Raw genomic sequence first — 16,614 nt, 5'->3', positions numbered from 1 at the left:
GTAGGTAATAAAGTTATTACTTTAAATCAAAATACAAAAAGTACTGGCTCAATTTGCAACTCCAAAAGAAAAATTAAGAAAATCTAGAATTTTTTCTACTTCTTGGAAAAAAAGTTAAGGCAGATCATGAGTTAACTATTAAATTGTAATGCTTCATATTACATCCAAGTGTTTAAATGAGTTAACTTTCAAGCTGTTTCTCCATTTTTTAAAAAGATGTTCAACGCTCCCAAAGGTGTGTTCAAAAGTGAATATCATACACTGAAACTAATCATTAACAAATCTTCAATTTATTTGAAGCAATTCGGTTTCAAAAACTTTAAGTTACAGCAGTCTCAGAAAAAACAAGGAACAGTCAGAAACAATAAAAGAATAATCAGGAGTACTGCATTTTTTGTTTGTTTTAACACTGTCATGGCTTTATTCAAAACACAGTTGCACAAAAGTATTAACTTCAAAGATTTTTAAGGAGAGTTTTGAGGAATTTAACACACTATATACATACTGCCATACAAAGCATTAAAATAGGACCCAAAACTTCTACAAAATATAAAACCCACCCTGACTTATTTGCATGAAAATATTACCCACAAAGCTAAATAAGTCTTAAAAAGTTATTTGGAGGCTCTTAAGTGTTCTTTTCCGACCAGAGAACTCTTAATTTTGATTGCACAATAAGATGATTGATAAGAAAGTCAATATATAGATTTAATTTTAAAAATAAGTATTTTATAATCTGGCAAACAATGTGATGAGAATTCTTATGGACTAAAACAGGGCATTTCAATTATTTAAAAGGACTAAAGTGTTAGCTATTTGGATATTCGAATCCCCTCACTAAACTTATCCCAAGAGTTTTATTTCAGTCAGTTGTGCAACTTTTTTAGTTTATCCACAAATAACTTTCTAATTTTTACTTTAAAACCCCAAGTTATACATTTTTAAACTAAAAAAGAAGCAGAACTATACTCAGTAATTTAAATGTATGGAAGTGTAACTTAATTTGCTGACACTAACTTATAAAAATTTACAAATATTCAAAACAAAGGGGGGAAAATTTAGAGAGTCAAGATTTAAAAAGCAATTGCCTTGAACATGGAGCCTCCACAACAAAAAGGGAGATGAACTTGTCTACTCATAATTAGTACTAATATAAGAAAACACACACTCACACTTTTCCCAAATATTTTTAATGGACATCTACTTGAAAACAAATCTTAATTTTAATACGGATTTAGTTTCAAATATTTTTCCCATTGCCTAATATATTCCAATCAAATGCTATATCTGGTAATGCTTTAAAACTAGAGAAAGAATAATTAAAGGTTCTATTCAGAAAAGTTAGAAATGCTTGCAGAGTGGTAGCTAAGTCATTCGGGAAGCTAACTTAAAATTTTGACTTGAATGTCTCATTAATTATCAACAGGCAATTATTCTGACTTTTGAGGAACACTGTTGCTGCTTCCAAAAGCTCATCTGCTTCTTTTCTTTCTTCATCCTTCTACAGTCTGTATATCTTGTCAACCAAGAAAGATTCCAGTAAGCAGTCTGTTGCATAAAACTGCATTGATGATATTCGTATCTCAGAAAATACTCAGTTTGTTTCACTTAGCTTTTTTTAAAACTGAGACAGGTCTGAAAAGGTATTTGAGGTATAAGAATAAAGGTTTTCCTGGGTATTCATAAATTTCCCAACTTTTTTTTTGAGAAGAGGAAGAAGAGTGAAACAAGAAAGATGATCATAAAGGAACTGAAAATGAAAACTGCACAGTTAAAAACAACAAAATAAACAACCGTTAGCATGTCATGATCTTCATTCAGCTTGAGAACAAAGGGCTTCCCTGCATGTCTCTGAACTTACTATAAGCATTTTTCCTTCAAAAATAAAATCTTATTAGTCACCTGGCTTAAAATGTTTCAGAAACCTCCCCAAAAGCCATGAACTATATTGTTGAATAGAACCTTTACTATTCAGCTTCTACTTTCCAAGGAACTCATGTGACAAATAAGTACCCAAAAACCCTTAGCCAAAAAAAAGTCATTGCCTTCAAACTAAAGATCTCTGGGTCACCTCTAAAAAAAAATAACCAACTTATCATTCAAGAGACTATTTTTATTCCATATTCCAGCTGACTGTGATTTCAGTTAATTATAAATAACTTTAAAACCTTATGAATGAAGTGCACCATACTATGCCTGTGCAAAAGCCATCATGTTTTAATTATGGACTAAAAATGACTAATACAGTAAACTTGTGTTAGAAAAAGTAAGATTCTAAACAAACCACTAGAGAATTTCACAATGGAGGTCAATGAAAACTTTTCTCTACATACAACATGATCATTAACAGACTAGTCAATCTTATTTGGAATGATAAGGCAAAAATAGTAAAACCACACTTTTCCTACAAAAAGTTACATGTTATCTTCTGCAGGGATAGCTATTATACATGAAGAAGCAAGATGTGACCACTCTATTGCACACCCAGGAGTTTAGGGGATCTGGTTCTTAGAATGATCTAGTCATCTTCTTCCTCTCCATCATCTTCAGCATCTCGTTTCCGCTTTTCCCCTCGAAGACCTTCTTCTTCTGAAAGAAGAATGAAAGGAAAAGTATGAAATACTTAACTTTAACAAATAAATATTTGTTAAGTTACAAAATTTTGAATCTATCTTAGTAAAAACTTAATGGCATAAGAAAATTATAGGTTAAGTTTCCTCTGTGAATTTCTTTTCAACTTCAGTGTACTGAACGGATGTAATAGACTTAGAAATCCATAAATAATGGCAACTTGCTATGCACCCTTGTGGCCAACTCATGAAGTACAGATCAAGAAACTAAGGGCTTGATATTAATGGAATTATTAGTGACTTTTTAAATTTCTTTTGGAAGGCCTAGGTAAAGAGTACCAGAGAGAAAATCTAAAAAGAGCATTATCGAGTTCAACTGTTCTTCCTTTCCCAGAGAAGGCTTCACCCTCTCCAAAATGTAAGACCCTGAAAAAATAATAAGCTGAGCTTAAAGATCTATTATCTCTTCATTTCTACTTTGAAAGTAAATGTCATAAGCTGTTTTTCTATTGGAATTAATGAATACCATGAGAAAATTCCTTTAAAAAGGTTTTATACCTTTCAAGGCAATTCTATGATATATTGCCAAAATCAAGGAGATCAGTAATAATTTTGAATTATAGACTCATTCTTAAAAGTCCATGACTAGCTGTAACATTAACTTTAGATATTTTTGTGGCTCATATAACTCACCCTCTTCTTCTTCTTCCTCTTCTTCTTCCCCTTCTTCAACATAGTCATCATCATCTTCCTCATCCTTGAAATCCAAATATTCAGTGTGAGAATAAATGAGCCATGACGCAGATTTTCAAGTTTGATGATAATATACATGCCAACAACAGCAGAAAAACTGGTTATTCCATGTTCTTGTAACCTCTGTATAACTTATGTATGATCTTTTTAAAAACCCATCTAAATCTAGTTTTTTTATGAAAATAAGTTGTTTTTAGACCAGTGACATTCAAAACACTGCAACAATGGAAATGTCAATATCTGTGATGTCCAATCCAGTAACTAACCACTAGCCACACATGGCTACTGAGCATCTGAAATATGACCAATGCAAATGAGATGAATTTATAATTTTATTGAAATATAATTAAGTGGCCATATGGCTACTATAATAGAGAGAGTCTTCTGTCTTTTAAGAGTGTCTTCGATTTTATACACTATGGTAGGAATTACCTGAATCCTGGCCCCAACACAATTAAATTGTTAAACAAGTCACTTAATCTCTGGATCTCATAAAAGAAAGTATTTGTCTATAATGATCTGTAAGTTCCTTCTACATCTAAAAATCTAAGTATCAAAATAGCAAATGTCAATTAAAATCACAATAAACTTGATCTACAATTCTTGTAGAATGAGTTGTTCTGGAGAGCTAAGATTTAAACATAGCCTTGAAACATCAACACCAGCTTTTTTACTTTAGCCAGTTGGGATACAAATCTCTAAAGTACCCTGTACACTCTTCTACCATTTTCTGCTAAACCTAGCAAACCTTTATACTAATCAGTATATGCCGATTCCCTCAGAGCCTATTAATATATGTAGGATGGTTTTCCCATTTTTAAAATGACCCTGGCTTCTACTTTGAGTTGTATCTTTTCCTAGTTTTTATGCCTTGTCTTTTGCAGTCAGTTACAATTTCAATTTTAATCTGCTATGGGTTCAGAAAATAGATGAACAAGTTTATCAGAGGATTTAATATAAAAGAGAAAATCGGTTTAGAATAACAGCTTGAATACCGTCCTACAAAGAAAATGTCTTTTATTTTGATTACTCAGAGGCCTTTTATACTTACTGCCTTGTTTTTGGCTATGTTCTAAATGGCTGAGTTCTACAATATGTCTAAAAAAATGGAACCAATCTAGGGTCTCCCCTCCAACTCCACAAAAGTTTATTGCTCCTTAAAAATACTTTAATTAGAAAATGTCAAGAACTGCTCGGTAGTTAGGGAAAATTTGGATAACCCACACTTTTCACAGTATCCATGGCCCCATTCGTGTCTAGAAATACTAAACAGAACCTAATTCTCCAGCATTTAGCTAATAGAAACATTGTAAAGCATTCCATACCAAAATACCACCAAGCTACAGAAGGAACAGAAGGAATATGGGGTAGAAAATAGTACAAAAAGGAACCACAGTAAAAATCAGGAAACCCAAAAGCCTTGAGCTAAAGGCAAAAATAAAAGAAAGGAAGAGAAAGGGGGTATAGAAAAGAGGGGAAAGATGAAGAGAGACGAGGGAAGGAGAAAGTAAAGGAGGGAAGGAGAAAGTAAAGGAGGGAAGGAGAAAGAGAGAAACATTTTAAACATCTTAAATCTGCAAGAAATGATAAATGAAGATACTTAAGTATTTATAATTTTTTTAAAACATTTGAGATACTAATCACATTTATTCCTTGATAATTTAGAAAAGCCCAAGTTTCTAAAAAGCTAATTACTTCTCTGGAATTTGTTTTAAAGAAAATATGATCAGATTGGTTTATTCATGTTTTTAATCCTTTTTTAAAAAATGTTTTATAAACTTTTTTTTAAATGTTTTTATTGACTTTTAGAGAGAGAGGAAGGGAAAGGGAGAGAGAGATACATGGATGTGAGAGAGAAATATAGATCGGTTGCCTCTCATAGGCACCCCAACCTGGGCATATGTCCTGACCAGGAATTGAATTGGTGACCTTTCGGTACATGGGACAATTGGGCCTTTATTTTTTTAAAATCATCTATTAGACCACCAGACACTTGCTCTGTCAAGACTCTGGTCACTTCCTAATTAGTGGGAAATAAAATGTTTCCTCACTTGTACTATGGGGCCCGTGCGGGAGGCAGCCAATGGATGTCTCTCACACAGATGCTTCTCTCTCTCCTCTCTCCCTCTCTCCCCCTTCCCACTCCCTTCCAGTCTCTCTGAAAATCAACGGAAAAATATCCTTAGGTGAAGATTAACAAAAACGAACAAACAAAAAAGCCAAAGACAAAATAACATGACTTATTATTTTACTAAATAAATTAAAACTTAGGTAAAAAATATTCAAGTTGTATGCTGATGTAAATCAAACAGGTTGCCCTTCTCTATGAATACTTAAAATACTTAAATGTTTCTATTCTTCACGATTGTATAGCTCCTAATTCACTAAGGGCCCAAACAAGTTTGAGTCCTATTTTTCCCCACACTAGTTTTATATTTAAAATGGTATCAGAAAAAAATTATCATTAATCAGTGATATCATCTATCTAACCAATGTAAGTCATGAGGAAAACAAATGAGAATACTAACAATTTCTAGTCTAAATAAGATATTATTTTTAATAATAAAAACTTGTTTTAAATTATAAATTATGAAAATGAAACTCAATTAATTAACATTAGGAGAAAATAGCTTATGTAAGCTCCCAGGAGTTAAAAGATCATTTGTTCAAGTCAACTGACATTTCCTGTGAGCCTACTATGTCCCAGTAAATACAGGAGACGCTGAGATACAAAGATGAATGGCCCTACTTCCCCTTAAAGATCTCACCATCTAGCAGAAAGTAGCCAAATAAGTTTTTACAAAAGTGTCTACAGGTAATAATAGAAGCTTAATCAAGGTTCAAAGGTAAAAGAGAAAGGAGTGATTGTCTATAAAAAATTATTAAAAAATTCAATAATGAGGCAGCTCCAGAGTTGAGTTTTTAAAGATAATTCACAAGGCATGATTTGTGTGGTGGTTACACAAATATAAATACACGTAAAATTCCAGGGACTTGCCCTGGCCAGTGTGGCTCGGTTGGTTGGAGCATTATCCCATATAGCAAAAGGTCTCGGGTTCCACTCCCAGTCAGGGCACATACCTAGGTTGCTGGTTTGATCCCTAGTGGGGTCATACGAGAGGGAAAACAATCGATGTTTCTCTCTCACATCCATGTCTCTCTCGCTCAAAATCAGTTTTAAGAAAGCATGGCTCAGCGGGTGAGCATCGATGTACAGGAGATCACAGTTTGATTCCTAGTCAGGGCACATGCCAGGGCTATGGGCTCGATCCACAGTACCAGGAGGCAGCCAAATCAATGACTCTCATCACTGATGTTTCTCTCTCTCTCTCCCTCTCCCTTCCTCTCTCTAAAATCAATAAAGACATTTTTTTTTTTTTAAAAAAGTACTTAAATAAATAAAATAAATTAAAAAACATATCCTCGGGTGAGGATTTTAAAAAATTGATGGACTTGTACATAAAATCAGGGACCTCTGCATGCTTTACTATATTTATGTTTACCTCAGAAAAAAGAAATTTCATTAGAGGGCACGGGTACAAAGTCATTTCAGATAAACAATGAATTTTATGCATTGTTTATATTAATAGAATACTCACATTATATACAGACAGAAAGGCAAGAAATAGCTTTGTGTGACAATTTCATTTCATATTGAAGTGACATAAAGCCAGAGAAGGAAGCAGGGGCTAGATAATGAAGGGCCTTGTGTGTCTTGGTGGCAACAGGGAAACATTAAAGGGTTTCAAGCAGGTTAGTGATAGGATCACATTTGCATTCAAACTATGCAGGCAAGCACTTCGAAGGACACACCTTAGTGGTGATGCTGTATTCAGAGAAAGCTACAACAAAGCACAGCAAGAGCTGGTGCACCAAAGAGTTGCTGGTTTGATTCCCGGTGGGGGGGGTGCCTGGGTTTCAGTTTTGATCCCCGGTTAGGGAGGGTACGTAGGGTGGCGGATAAATGTTTCCTCTCTCTCCCTTCCTCTCCCTAAACATGTCCTTGGGTGAGGATTAAAAAAAAAAAAGCACAGGCAAGAAATAACTAGGGGAAAGAAAAGTTTTCTTGAGTGCATACAATGTGCCAGCAGCTAGATACTTTACATGCATTATTTCGTTAAATCCTTAAAACAATCCTAGGAAGTTGGTACAATCTAGGTTTTATAAATGCAGAAACTGAGGCTCAGAAACCGTTGTAAATGTTTCCACCATACCATGCGGCTGAGGGCAGAATGGTTTGGAAGCTATCTGGGAGGTAAAATCAACAGATGTTTATGATTATCTGAATATAGTATGACCCGGGACAGCGGGGGAAACATGACAGGCAGACAGACAACCCCCACAAGTTAAAAATAACTCAGATTTCCACGCACTTACTTTTCATAGTACTCAGCCCTACGCCTAAATAATTAATTTTCAGTGCAGGTAAGAAGGGTCTGTTCACCTGAATCTCCTCTCTCATTAGGTAGGAGAGGCCCACTTCCTCTTCTCCCTCTCCCAGCTCTGAGCCGGCTTCATCTTCATCCTCCTCCTCGTCCTCCTCGTCCTCCTCCTCATCCTCATACCCTTCAGGCGGACCGGCCTCATCTTCCTCTTCATCATCTTCATCTCCATCTTTAAAGATATTTTCAGACATGGGCAAACGGCTGGGCGAATGCTTCTTGATAATATGCTGATCCTTTTAACCCTTGCCCCAGTCACTTCAAACTCTTAAGCCAATGGGTGGGAAGTATCTCAGGGTGATTTTATTTTTTTAAATGTCCCCTTTATAACACCCAAATTTACTATGTATTTGAAAAATAGTTTCTAAATGCTGAAAATTTTCCAACATATAGATTTTCATCAAAACATTATATGTGCTAAAGTTTGTTTTACTTTGTGGACACTTCAAAACCTGCTTGTTCATCATTACGTTTATCCACCAAATTCTTTTCCAGTAATAGTAACAAAGTGTCCCTTTACTAATAACAGCTATTTTGTCATCTTATCTGTTAGTCACCCATTTTGCCAAAAATATATATATTCACAATCCAATTCTAGAGCATTTCCATCATCCCCAAAGTAACCCCAAATCCATTAGCAGTCATTCACCATTCACCTCTCCCCCAGCCCTGTCAACCACTAATCTACCTTGTGTCTCTGTGAATTTGCCTACTCTGGACATTTCAACATAGAGTCATACAATATGTAGCCTTTTGTGTCTGACTTCTTTAACTTAGTAGAATGTTTTCAAGGTTCACTCAGGTATCAGTACTTCACTCATTTTTATGGCTGAATATTATTCCATTACATAGATATATCACATTTTGTTTTTCCATTTATCAACTGACGAACATGCGTTGTTTCTACTTTGTGGCCGTTATAGAGAATACTGTGATGAAGGGTTGTTGTTTTTTAAGTACTATTTTAAAAGTTGCAAAAAACTGAACAATAAATAAATAAAAGTTGCCACTTTTACTGGGTAGTTTATACAGATATAAAATTTCATGAAGCCTGATATAATAATCATTAAAGTTCCCCAAAGCTATCAGAAATCTAAAAGAAGAAATACAGGCCTAGGGCTGTGGGTTTTTCAGTGTTCCGTGTCTTACTAACAACTTCTTTTTTTCTACATCTAACTCCATGCCCAATCTAATTTGCATGGCTAGAGTGGAGGCTATAAGTGTGGCACATTTATGAGCATTACGAATGATTACCCTCATCATCCTCCGCTCCCCAGTCTGGTGCTTCGTTATCCTCCTGATCAAATCCATCTAAGTAGGTGATTTGCTGCAGCAGTTCAAAAATACTCTCTCTATAATCTTCTAGGGTTGTGATTTCACAGTTAAACAAGTCAAGACTTTTCAAATTTTTAAGATTTTGCTGGAAAAGTAAAAAGTTAAAACTTACATTCAAGGTTTAAAATATCATGTTACTTCTTTTTAACTCATGAACTAGAAAATATATACTTGAAATCAAGAGAATGATTTTTGGATCTTTAGAATTTTATAATAAAGGGTTATTATATCAAGCACAGCCAATTCTCTTAATGAGGTGCTGGCATGCTAACTCCACAGGAGTAGGAACTTTGTTGTGTTCAACTGCTGTGTCTCCAGCACCTGGCTTAGTGCCTTACTTATAGTAGACACTGTGTACTTGTTGCCTGAACCTATGCATAAATAGGCAACGACAATAACATGTTTAGTTTAAATCCACAGTCAAACTTACTTTCAACAATTTCAACCTCTTCACAAACTTTTTAAAAATAAGAGCAAAAGTGAGTTTCACTTTATCTTCTTTTCCTTTCCTTGTACTAGGAAGCAAATGAGCAAGTAATGAAATAACTCGAAAAATAATCAAGAAGAAAGGAAAAGGAATAGAATTTAAGAAAATAATAGAAATTTTCAGACCAGATATTCAACTCCTAAAGTTGATTATAAATTTCTCACCGATTTAAAAAATTATCTGAGTGTTTTACTCAAAAGGAAAAGAAAGCCTTAACCATCTACATCAGTGATATTCAACAGTGTGCCACAAGAATTTTTAAAACATGCAATACCTGATTATTTAGTCAGGGGCACTGACCTCTTTTCCCTTAGATTGTCAAATAAAAAAATGACAACAGCCAACACAACAATAGCCATCTGGTGTGAATGCCCAGTCTTGAACCATAAATATGTAAGTCATATAACAAACTTGCATCTTATTGGTCGCATCGAATAATAAGGTTGCATTTGATTGGTTAATTCTTGGTACCAGAAATTCTTACATACAAGTATATGCACCTGATTTTTTTAAAAGTCACTTTGGACCAAAAAGGGTAGGTAATTACTATTACTTTTCTTTTGTAAATCAATCAAAATTATACCTTTTTTTGGTTACATCGGCAAAAAAAAATGTTCTTTGGTGTGTGTGACAGAATTTTAGTAATTAGTTTATGTGCCATGAAATGAAAAAGGTTGAAAATCACTGATCTAGATCACGACACGTAAGAAATTCAAAAGTTTCCAAAGAGTAAAATAAAAATCAATACGATAACCTCACCTCTGATATTAACTATAGACAAATATTTAGACAAATATTTATCAATATTTTTCACAATAAGCAGAGATAAAAATTTCCAGTATATATGAATTTCCATTTTTATTCTGACAGATACTATCAATGAAAATTGTATTCAAAGTACTATGAATATAAAATGTATTTTTTTTTTAGTCATTAGAAACCATCTAAAATGTTTGTGTTTCCAATAGTCTTCTAATATTGGTGTCTCATTTGAGAGTGACTGATTAAATTAAAACTTTATTGTACCTTCCTATCTCCTTTTACTTTTTTCCTTCCAGCATGGCAACCATTGTATGCCTCCTAAGCTTCTTATTTATATCCTTGTATTTCACTGATGAATAAAAACAAAAATATTTGTCTAAATAAATGAGCATTTTTTTTCTGTTTCTGCTAAAATATGTGTGTGTGTATATATATATGTAAATCTCAACAAATTCAACCAAAAAAAGCAAGCCCACAGACAAACCTTTCCACTTACCAGAGCTTCTAGTGCACTGAGATCTTTGATTTTGTTTCCACTCAGATTGAGATGGGTAAGATTAGGACATTTCTCTGCCAGGACTTCCAACCCTCCAGAAATTCTATTGTTACTAAGTTCCAACTATATATTCAACATGGGGAGAAAACAAAGAATGGTGAAGACTTAGGACAAATCAAAGATGTTTTTTACACTGTACTAGGATAGATTGCACCACCTCAGTAACTTCTGAGGCTAATACATTTCTATCACCACAATTACTTTAGCAACAGATCAAAGATTTTTAAAATATATCAATTTGAAGAAGAAAAACATTTATCATTCTCTCTTGCTTCAAGACTGTCAAAAGTAATTAATTTCCAAATTCCACCTACAACCACCAAATAGTATATTAAAACCCCTGTATGGATGGATGCTTGACTTATGATGGGGTTACATCCAGATAAACCCACCACCATTAAACCCACGACCATAAGTTGAAAATATTTCATGTAAAAAACGCATTTAGTATGCCTAACCTATCAAACATCATAGCTTAGCCTAGCCTATCACATGCTCAGAATACTTACATTAGTTTACAGTTAGGCAAAATCACCTAACATAATTAATAAATACACTGTAGAATATCAGTTGTTTACCCTCATGATCTCGTGTCTGACTGGGAGCTGTGGCTCATTGCCACTGCCCAGTATCACAAGAGAGTATTGTACCACATATTGCTAGCCCAGCAACAGATCAAAATTCAAAATTTGTAGTAAAGTTTCTACTGAATGCATACTGCTTTCACACCAGCATAAAGTCAAAAAGCTGTAAGTCAAATCACTGTAAGCTGGGGACTGACTGTATAATAGCTCCTAACATAGGTTTGGTTCTAATTGTTTAACAGTTGGATTTTATGTTTCAGAGAAAAACATTTGATAGATGTTAAGTTGAAATGTATGCTATAAAGTGATTTCATTATTAAATTTAAACTTCTAAAAGCAATATTAGAGCTGATTCCAAAATCCTACATAGCCCTTTTGCTTACCTCTAGAAACTTAGAAACTTCTAATTAAAAGGCAGAATGGTCACTCCATTTGGCCCAAAACCAGAAATAATAGCCCTTGGCATTCAAATCATGACGCTTTCACGCCTAATGCCAACTTACCTTTCGAAGTTTATTTAAGTTGGGAAGCCGGGCCAGTGAACTTAGTTCCACATTAATCATACTCAGAAACTCTAGTTTTTTAAAAGTATCATTCAGGCCCTCAATTTCCCCATTGACACAAGGACAATTATCAAGGATTAACTCTGTCACCTGTAAGAAAGAACAAAAATGATTCTTTAGTTTGTAGTATGTTTAGCAAAAGACCTGGGGTCCAGACAGTCTGGAAACGAGAATATTAAAACCACCAATCCCCTTACATGGATCCTTTCATTCTCAAAAAAACTGAAATATAGTCTGTCCACCAGTTGTCATTATAAGTTAACCTTTTAAATTTAAACTTGGACTAAGAGGTTTAATACCTGCTTCAAATCACTGATGCATTAAAAAAACAAACAAACAAAAAAACCAACTTTGAAAAAGGTCCCATGTGAAACTTGTTCCTGACTCTGATGAGAACTTTCAACATTAGGGAATATATTTATGCAGTGAGGGGATACCTAGGCTACTGGGAAGGGAGGCAAGTGAGCTGCCCTAAAAAGTAGAGAGAAGAAAAGAAATTATTTTATTCACTTTTTCAGTTTAAATCCCCTTATCTTTGGTTGATAAATGCCACCATAACTAAAAAAATACCTTGTTACCCTCCAGAAAGAAATGTTAGAAAGCTCCTTCTGAGACAATCCAGCTTTCGGATATTATTTGTTCTATTATCAAGGCCAAACAATATCACCCAGAATGATACATCCTTCACGAAATGTTTATTTTTTCCTGCCATTTTGGTAGCATTTTTGTGACCTTCTCCCCATTCTTGAGAGGGGGTGAGTGGTGGCTGGATCCTCTATTAGGTCAGAGTTGTAGAACAAAACTTTCTGATATGGGCCTAAGTGGACTTAACCTTAAGGGGGAGGCAGGAGACCCTGACTCTCCATTCCCAATATGTTTGAAATATTTTGAGGGGTAAATATTAGCAACAAGGAATGCCACCTTCTCTACTTGAAAATGACTTCACCATAATTACTTCAGTGAGCACAGAAGGCATCATGATCTGTTTAGAGATGAGGAAGCCAGAGCCCAGAGAGTGAGAAGGACTTGCCTGGTGTCAGACAGAATGGGGCAGAAAAGCTGTGCCTCCACTCTAAATCTTCTGTCTCCTAGTCTAGCTGCGCGGAGGAGAGGGGGCCACTAGATTTGGTGTCAGAAAGCCAGCTCTTCCACTTGAATCAATAACTGCATGGGCCTGAGACTCCACTAGTACAATCTACCTGACCAGTTTGTCTGAAGGAGTAAAGTGAATAGCAAAAAGGAAAAGTGCTTTGTAACCTATAAACAGCTATGCAAATACAAGACCGTTATTACACCATGGGAGGAAGGAGAGGCTTCATAAAAAGACAACATCCGGCACTCGCCAAAACTGGAAAGGAAATTACTTCGATAGGGTGGGTAAAAGAATGGGGGGGGGATCCACTTTTCCATCCCGAGACATAAAAAAGCATTCTAAATGTGTGCTTCTGAGAGACAGCTCCCCACGCCCCAGAGACAGCTTTTTAAGTTTGACTTTGTTTTTTCTGAAGCCCCCAAAGAGTAGGTTCTAGAAAACTTCCAGTTATCCCTGAGGTAATAGCAGCCACCTGCCTCCCTGCCACCTGCCAACTTCAGGGAAACAAACTTTTTTTTTTTTTAAGTACACGAAGATCTTCGGTTCCCACTCCGCACGCCGCCGCCAGACAGACCCTCTCCATCCTTTATGCTGGGTAAGCACAGGCACGGCCTCCACCCATGCTGAAAAAAATCATATCCCTTATATCCCAACTCCTGGATTTATCTCAGAGGTAACAAGACTCCTGACGCTTTCCTCTGCGATCAGAAGTGTGGTCACCGGCCCCGCTCTGGCGACCTGCCGCTCCGACCGACGGGAAACCCCACACGGGGCGGGGACTCTCCACGGAAAAATGGGGTCGCCTCCCAGCCCGCGCTCCCCCGGCGCCTCCGCCCCGGGCGGGAAGGGCTGGGTGAAGCCGAAGAGGCCCCCTCGGAAAGGAGGCGGAAACGCCTCCCGCCCGACCCCCCAAAAGTTGACCGCAACCCCGCCTCGCGTGGCCCCTCCCAACCCCGTCTCTTTAAGGCGACAGCAGCGAGCGCGCATCATTTAGTTTCGCCGAACCATCTTTAAAGCACAAAACCCCTACGACCCATTTGTTGAGTTTTGTGAAACCGCCTCCGTGGATCAAATTCGGAGTTGCGGCCACCACGACAAGACACGCCGAATGCCGCAGGGAGGGGGTGAGGGGGATCACTCCTCGAGTCCCCTCCCCACCACCGAGTACAGCGACGAGTGCCCAAAACTCACCGGCGGCCGGGGAGCCGCTGACCCAGATTCCGCCTGGCGCGACCGGCGCGCGCCGCTTCCCCGGGGGAGTGGGCGCCGCCGGCAGCTGGCGGTCGCCGACCGCGCGAGGGACCCCATCCAGTACCCGGAGCGACGTCCTCCGACGCCCAGAAGCCTCGAGGCCTGGGCCGCCCCTCCCCTCCTTCCCCCAAAAAGAGTTGGCAGCGCTGAAGAAAAGTTGGACCAACTTCTCGGGCGACGATGGCTGCGGCAGGGGCGAGTGGAGCCCGGGGGTCGCGCCCACGCTGCCTGCCCCCAGGAGGAGGAACTCGGGAAGTCCAGCTGCCCCAACACCCTGCTTCCCGCCCCGCCGAGGCCAGGACGCCTGAAAGGAAAAAGGGACCAAGCCCCCATACACACCACACAAAAACCCCTAGAAACTTAAACCCTTCGCCATTTTAAGCAAAAGATTTTAATGATTTAAAACTTCAAATTAAATTATTTCCCCCCAACCCCAGGAGGGGGTTAATTAATTACCCCTCACCACACACCCACCCAGGCCCCCCCGAAACCCGATCCTCCGAATACTGGGCTGATGGGGAAGGGGAGGGGGCTGAGTCATCTCACCTCCTCCGGGGCTCTGCTCCTTAACTCCAGGTTAATCCTCTTCTTCATCTCCATGTCCTCCTCCTGCTCTTCTGCTACTGCTCTCCTCCGCTACCCTCTCGTGCCTTTCCCACTACCCCCAACCCTCAAAATGTAAAAGATTTGGAAATGAATGAAAAGAAACGCAAATATAAACGCCCACCACCACCAGATAGGTGTGGGGGAGAAAGAAGAGAATAGCAAATGGAGTGCAAGGAGTTGGGATTCTAACTCGGCTGCCAACACCTCCTTGTCCACGCACTGGCGCGCGCACTCACATGCACACACACACATACACACACCCGCAGTTCCTTCCCCTTCAATGGCTGCTGAGAGACTGAGCCTCCATGACACGACACCGCCAACCCCCTGGCCTACACTCCACCCACCTCCCGAATGTATTGGTTACTTCTTCAACATCGCACTCTTCCATTGGACTACACAAATGTCTATCAGTCTTGAGGGTGGGCCTGAACCAGAAAAGCTGTGTCTATTAGCTACGACCAAGCGCGCAGTTAACTCGGATAGGTCCAGGAGGGTGTTCGTCCGGGGAAATTATTTTGAATCCCAGTAGCTCCCCTACTTTTCTTTGTGTGATTGGCGCGCTTTCCTTAGGCTCTCCGGTGGTTTTGATGCCTGTTGGGTTTGTTTGGTGTGGGGTTTTTTTCTTTATGTTTTTAGTGTTAAAGGGAGAAAGAAAGCATCTTCCTTACGTACCCAAGTTGCGAGACTGGCTATTCAACACGAGGCGCGCACTGGCTCTTGGCGGTCTTAAAGCACAGCTCCTGCTTTGTAGGCAAGGTGCACAGCAACATGCATGCACATCACATAAAAAGCGTGCCTTCGTGGCCCTGCCCTGTCGGGATCAGGCTTCTAGTGCAGAACCAGAGGCAGGAAGAAAATGTAATTTTAACTTCCACCACTATTTTGAAAGCAGTTGAAGTATGTAAGTTAGGCACCGTTAAATAAAACTACCGTGGAGGAATTGTTACTAATTGTTGCTGTAATAAACACTAACATTTTTCAGGAAAGACATTGCTAGCCTAATGAAAATCAGAAATTCAATTCGCATAGAAATGGTACTGCCATCCCTCTCCATTATAATTTCCCTTTGATTGGTTTCCACAGAAAACGGCAGGTAAAAATGTGCTTTTTTTTTTTTTTTTTTTGTAATCCTCATCCGAGAACATGCTTGGAGAGAGGAAGGGGGAGGGGGGGAGAGAGAGAAAGAGAGAGAGAGAGAGAGAGAGAGAGAAAGCACATCGATCGCCTTCTGTACATGCCCCAACCAGAAATCGAACCCACAACCCAGGTATGGGCCCAGACCAGGAATCAAACCGGCAAGCTTTCAGCGCCAACTTTTCGGTGCACAGGACAATGCTCAAACAACTGAGCCGCTCCAGCCAGGCTTCACTGACTTTTAAAAGCACATTTTTGCCTGGCTGGAGCGGCTCAGTTGATAGCATGTGGTCCTGTGCCCTGAAAGGTTGTGGGTAGGATTCCATCAGAGCACATACCTGGGTTGGGAATTCCATCCCTGGAGGGCAGTGGATGGGTGGATGTTTCTCTCTCACCTGGGGTGTGTGTGTATGTGTCTCCCTTCTACTCTCTAAGCCTGTACTCAGATGAGGGTTAAAAAAAAATTTTATTAAGG

The 16,614-nt window shown here is 38.4% G+C and overlaps 1 protein-coding gene and 1 pseudogene across 1 annotated transcript; both read right to left on the bottom strand.

The window, feature by feature from the left end:
- Positions 1-268: 268 nt before the first annotated feature.
- On the bottom strand, positions 269-15,267 carry ANP32E (acidic nuclear phosphoprotein 32 family member E). The gene is made up of 7 exons (XM_087828043.1): positions 14,943-15,267; positions 11,993-12,142; positions 10,846-10,968; positions 9,020-9,185; positions 7,768-7,937; positions 3,264-3,327; positions 269-2,589 (listed from the first exon to the last, which is right to left on the bottom strand). Exons 1-7 carry the CDS (start codon positions 14,994-14,996, stop codon positions 2,519-2,521), a joined length of 798 nt encoding a protein of 265 aa, XP_087684169.1. The 5' UTR covers positions 14,997-15,267; the 3' UTR covers positions 269-2,518.
- LOC148090876 (small nucleolar RNA SNORA66) lies at positions 11,037-11,179 on the bottom strand (annotated as a pseudogene).
- Positions 15,268-16,614: the final 1,347 nt, after the last annotated feature.

This window comes from Miniopterus natalensis, chromosome 19 (genome assembly GCF_054644295.1).
Source record: "Miniopterus natalensis isolate mMinNat1 chromosome 19, mMinNat1.hap1, whole genome shotgun sequence".
Lineage (NCBI taxonomy): Eukaryota > Metazoa > Chordata > Mammalia > Chiroptera > Miniopteridae > Miniopterus > Miniopterus natalensis.
The sequence above is the reverse complement of the archived record's forward strand: the minus strand, read 5'-3'. Positions and strand labels throughout refer to the sequence as shown.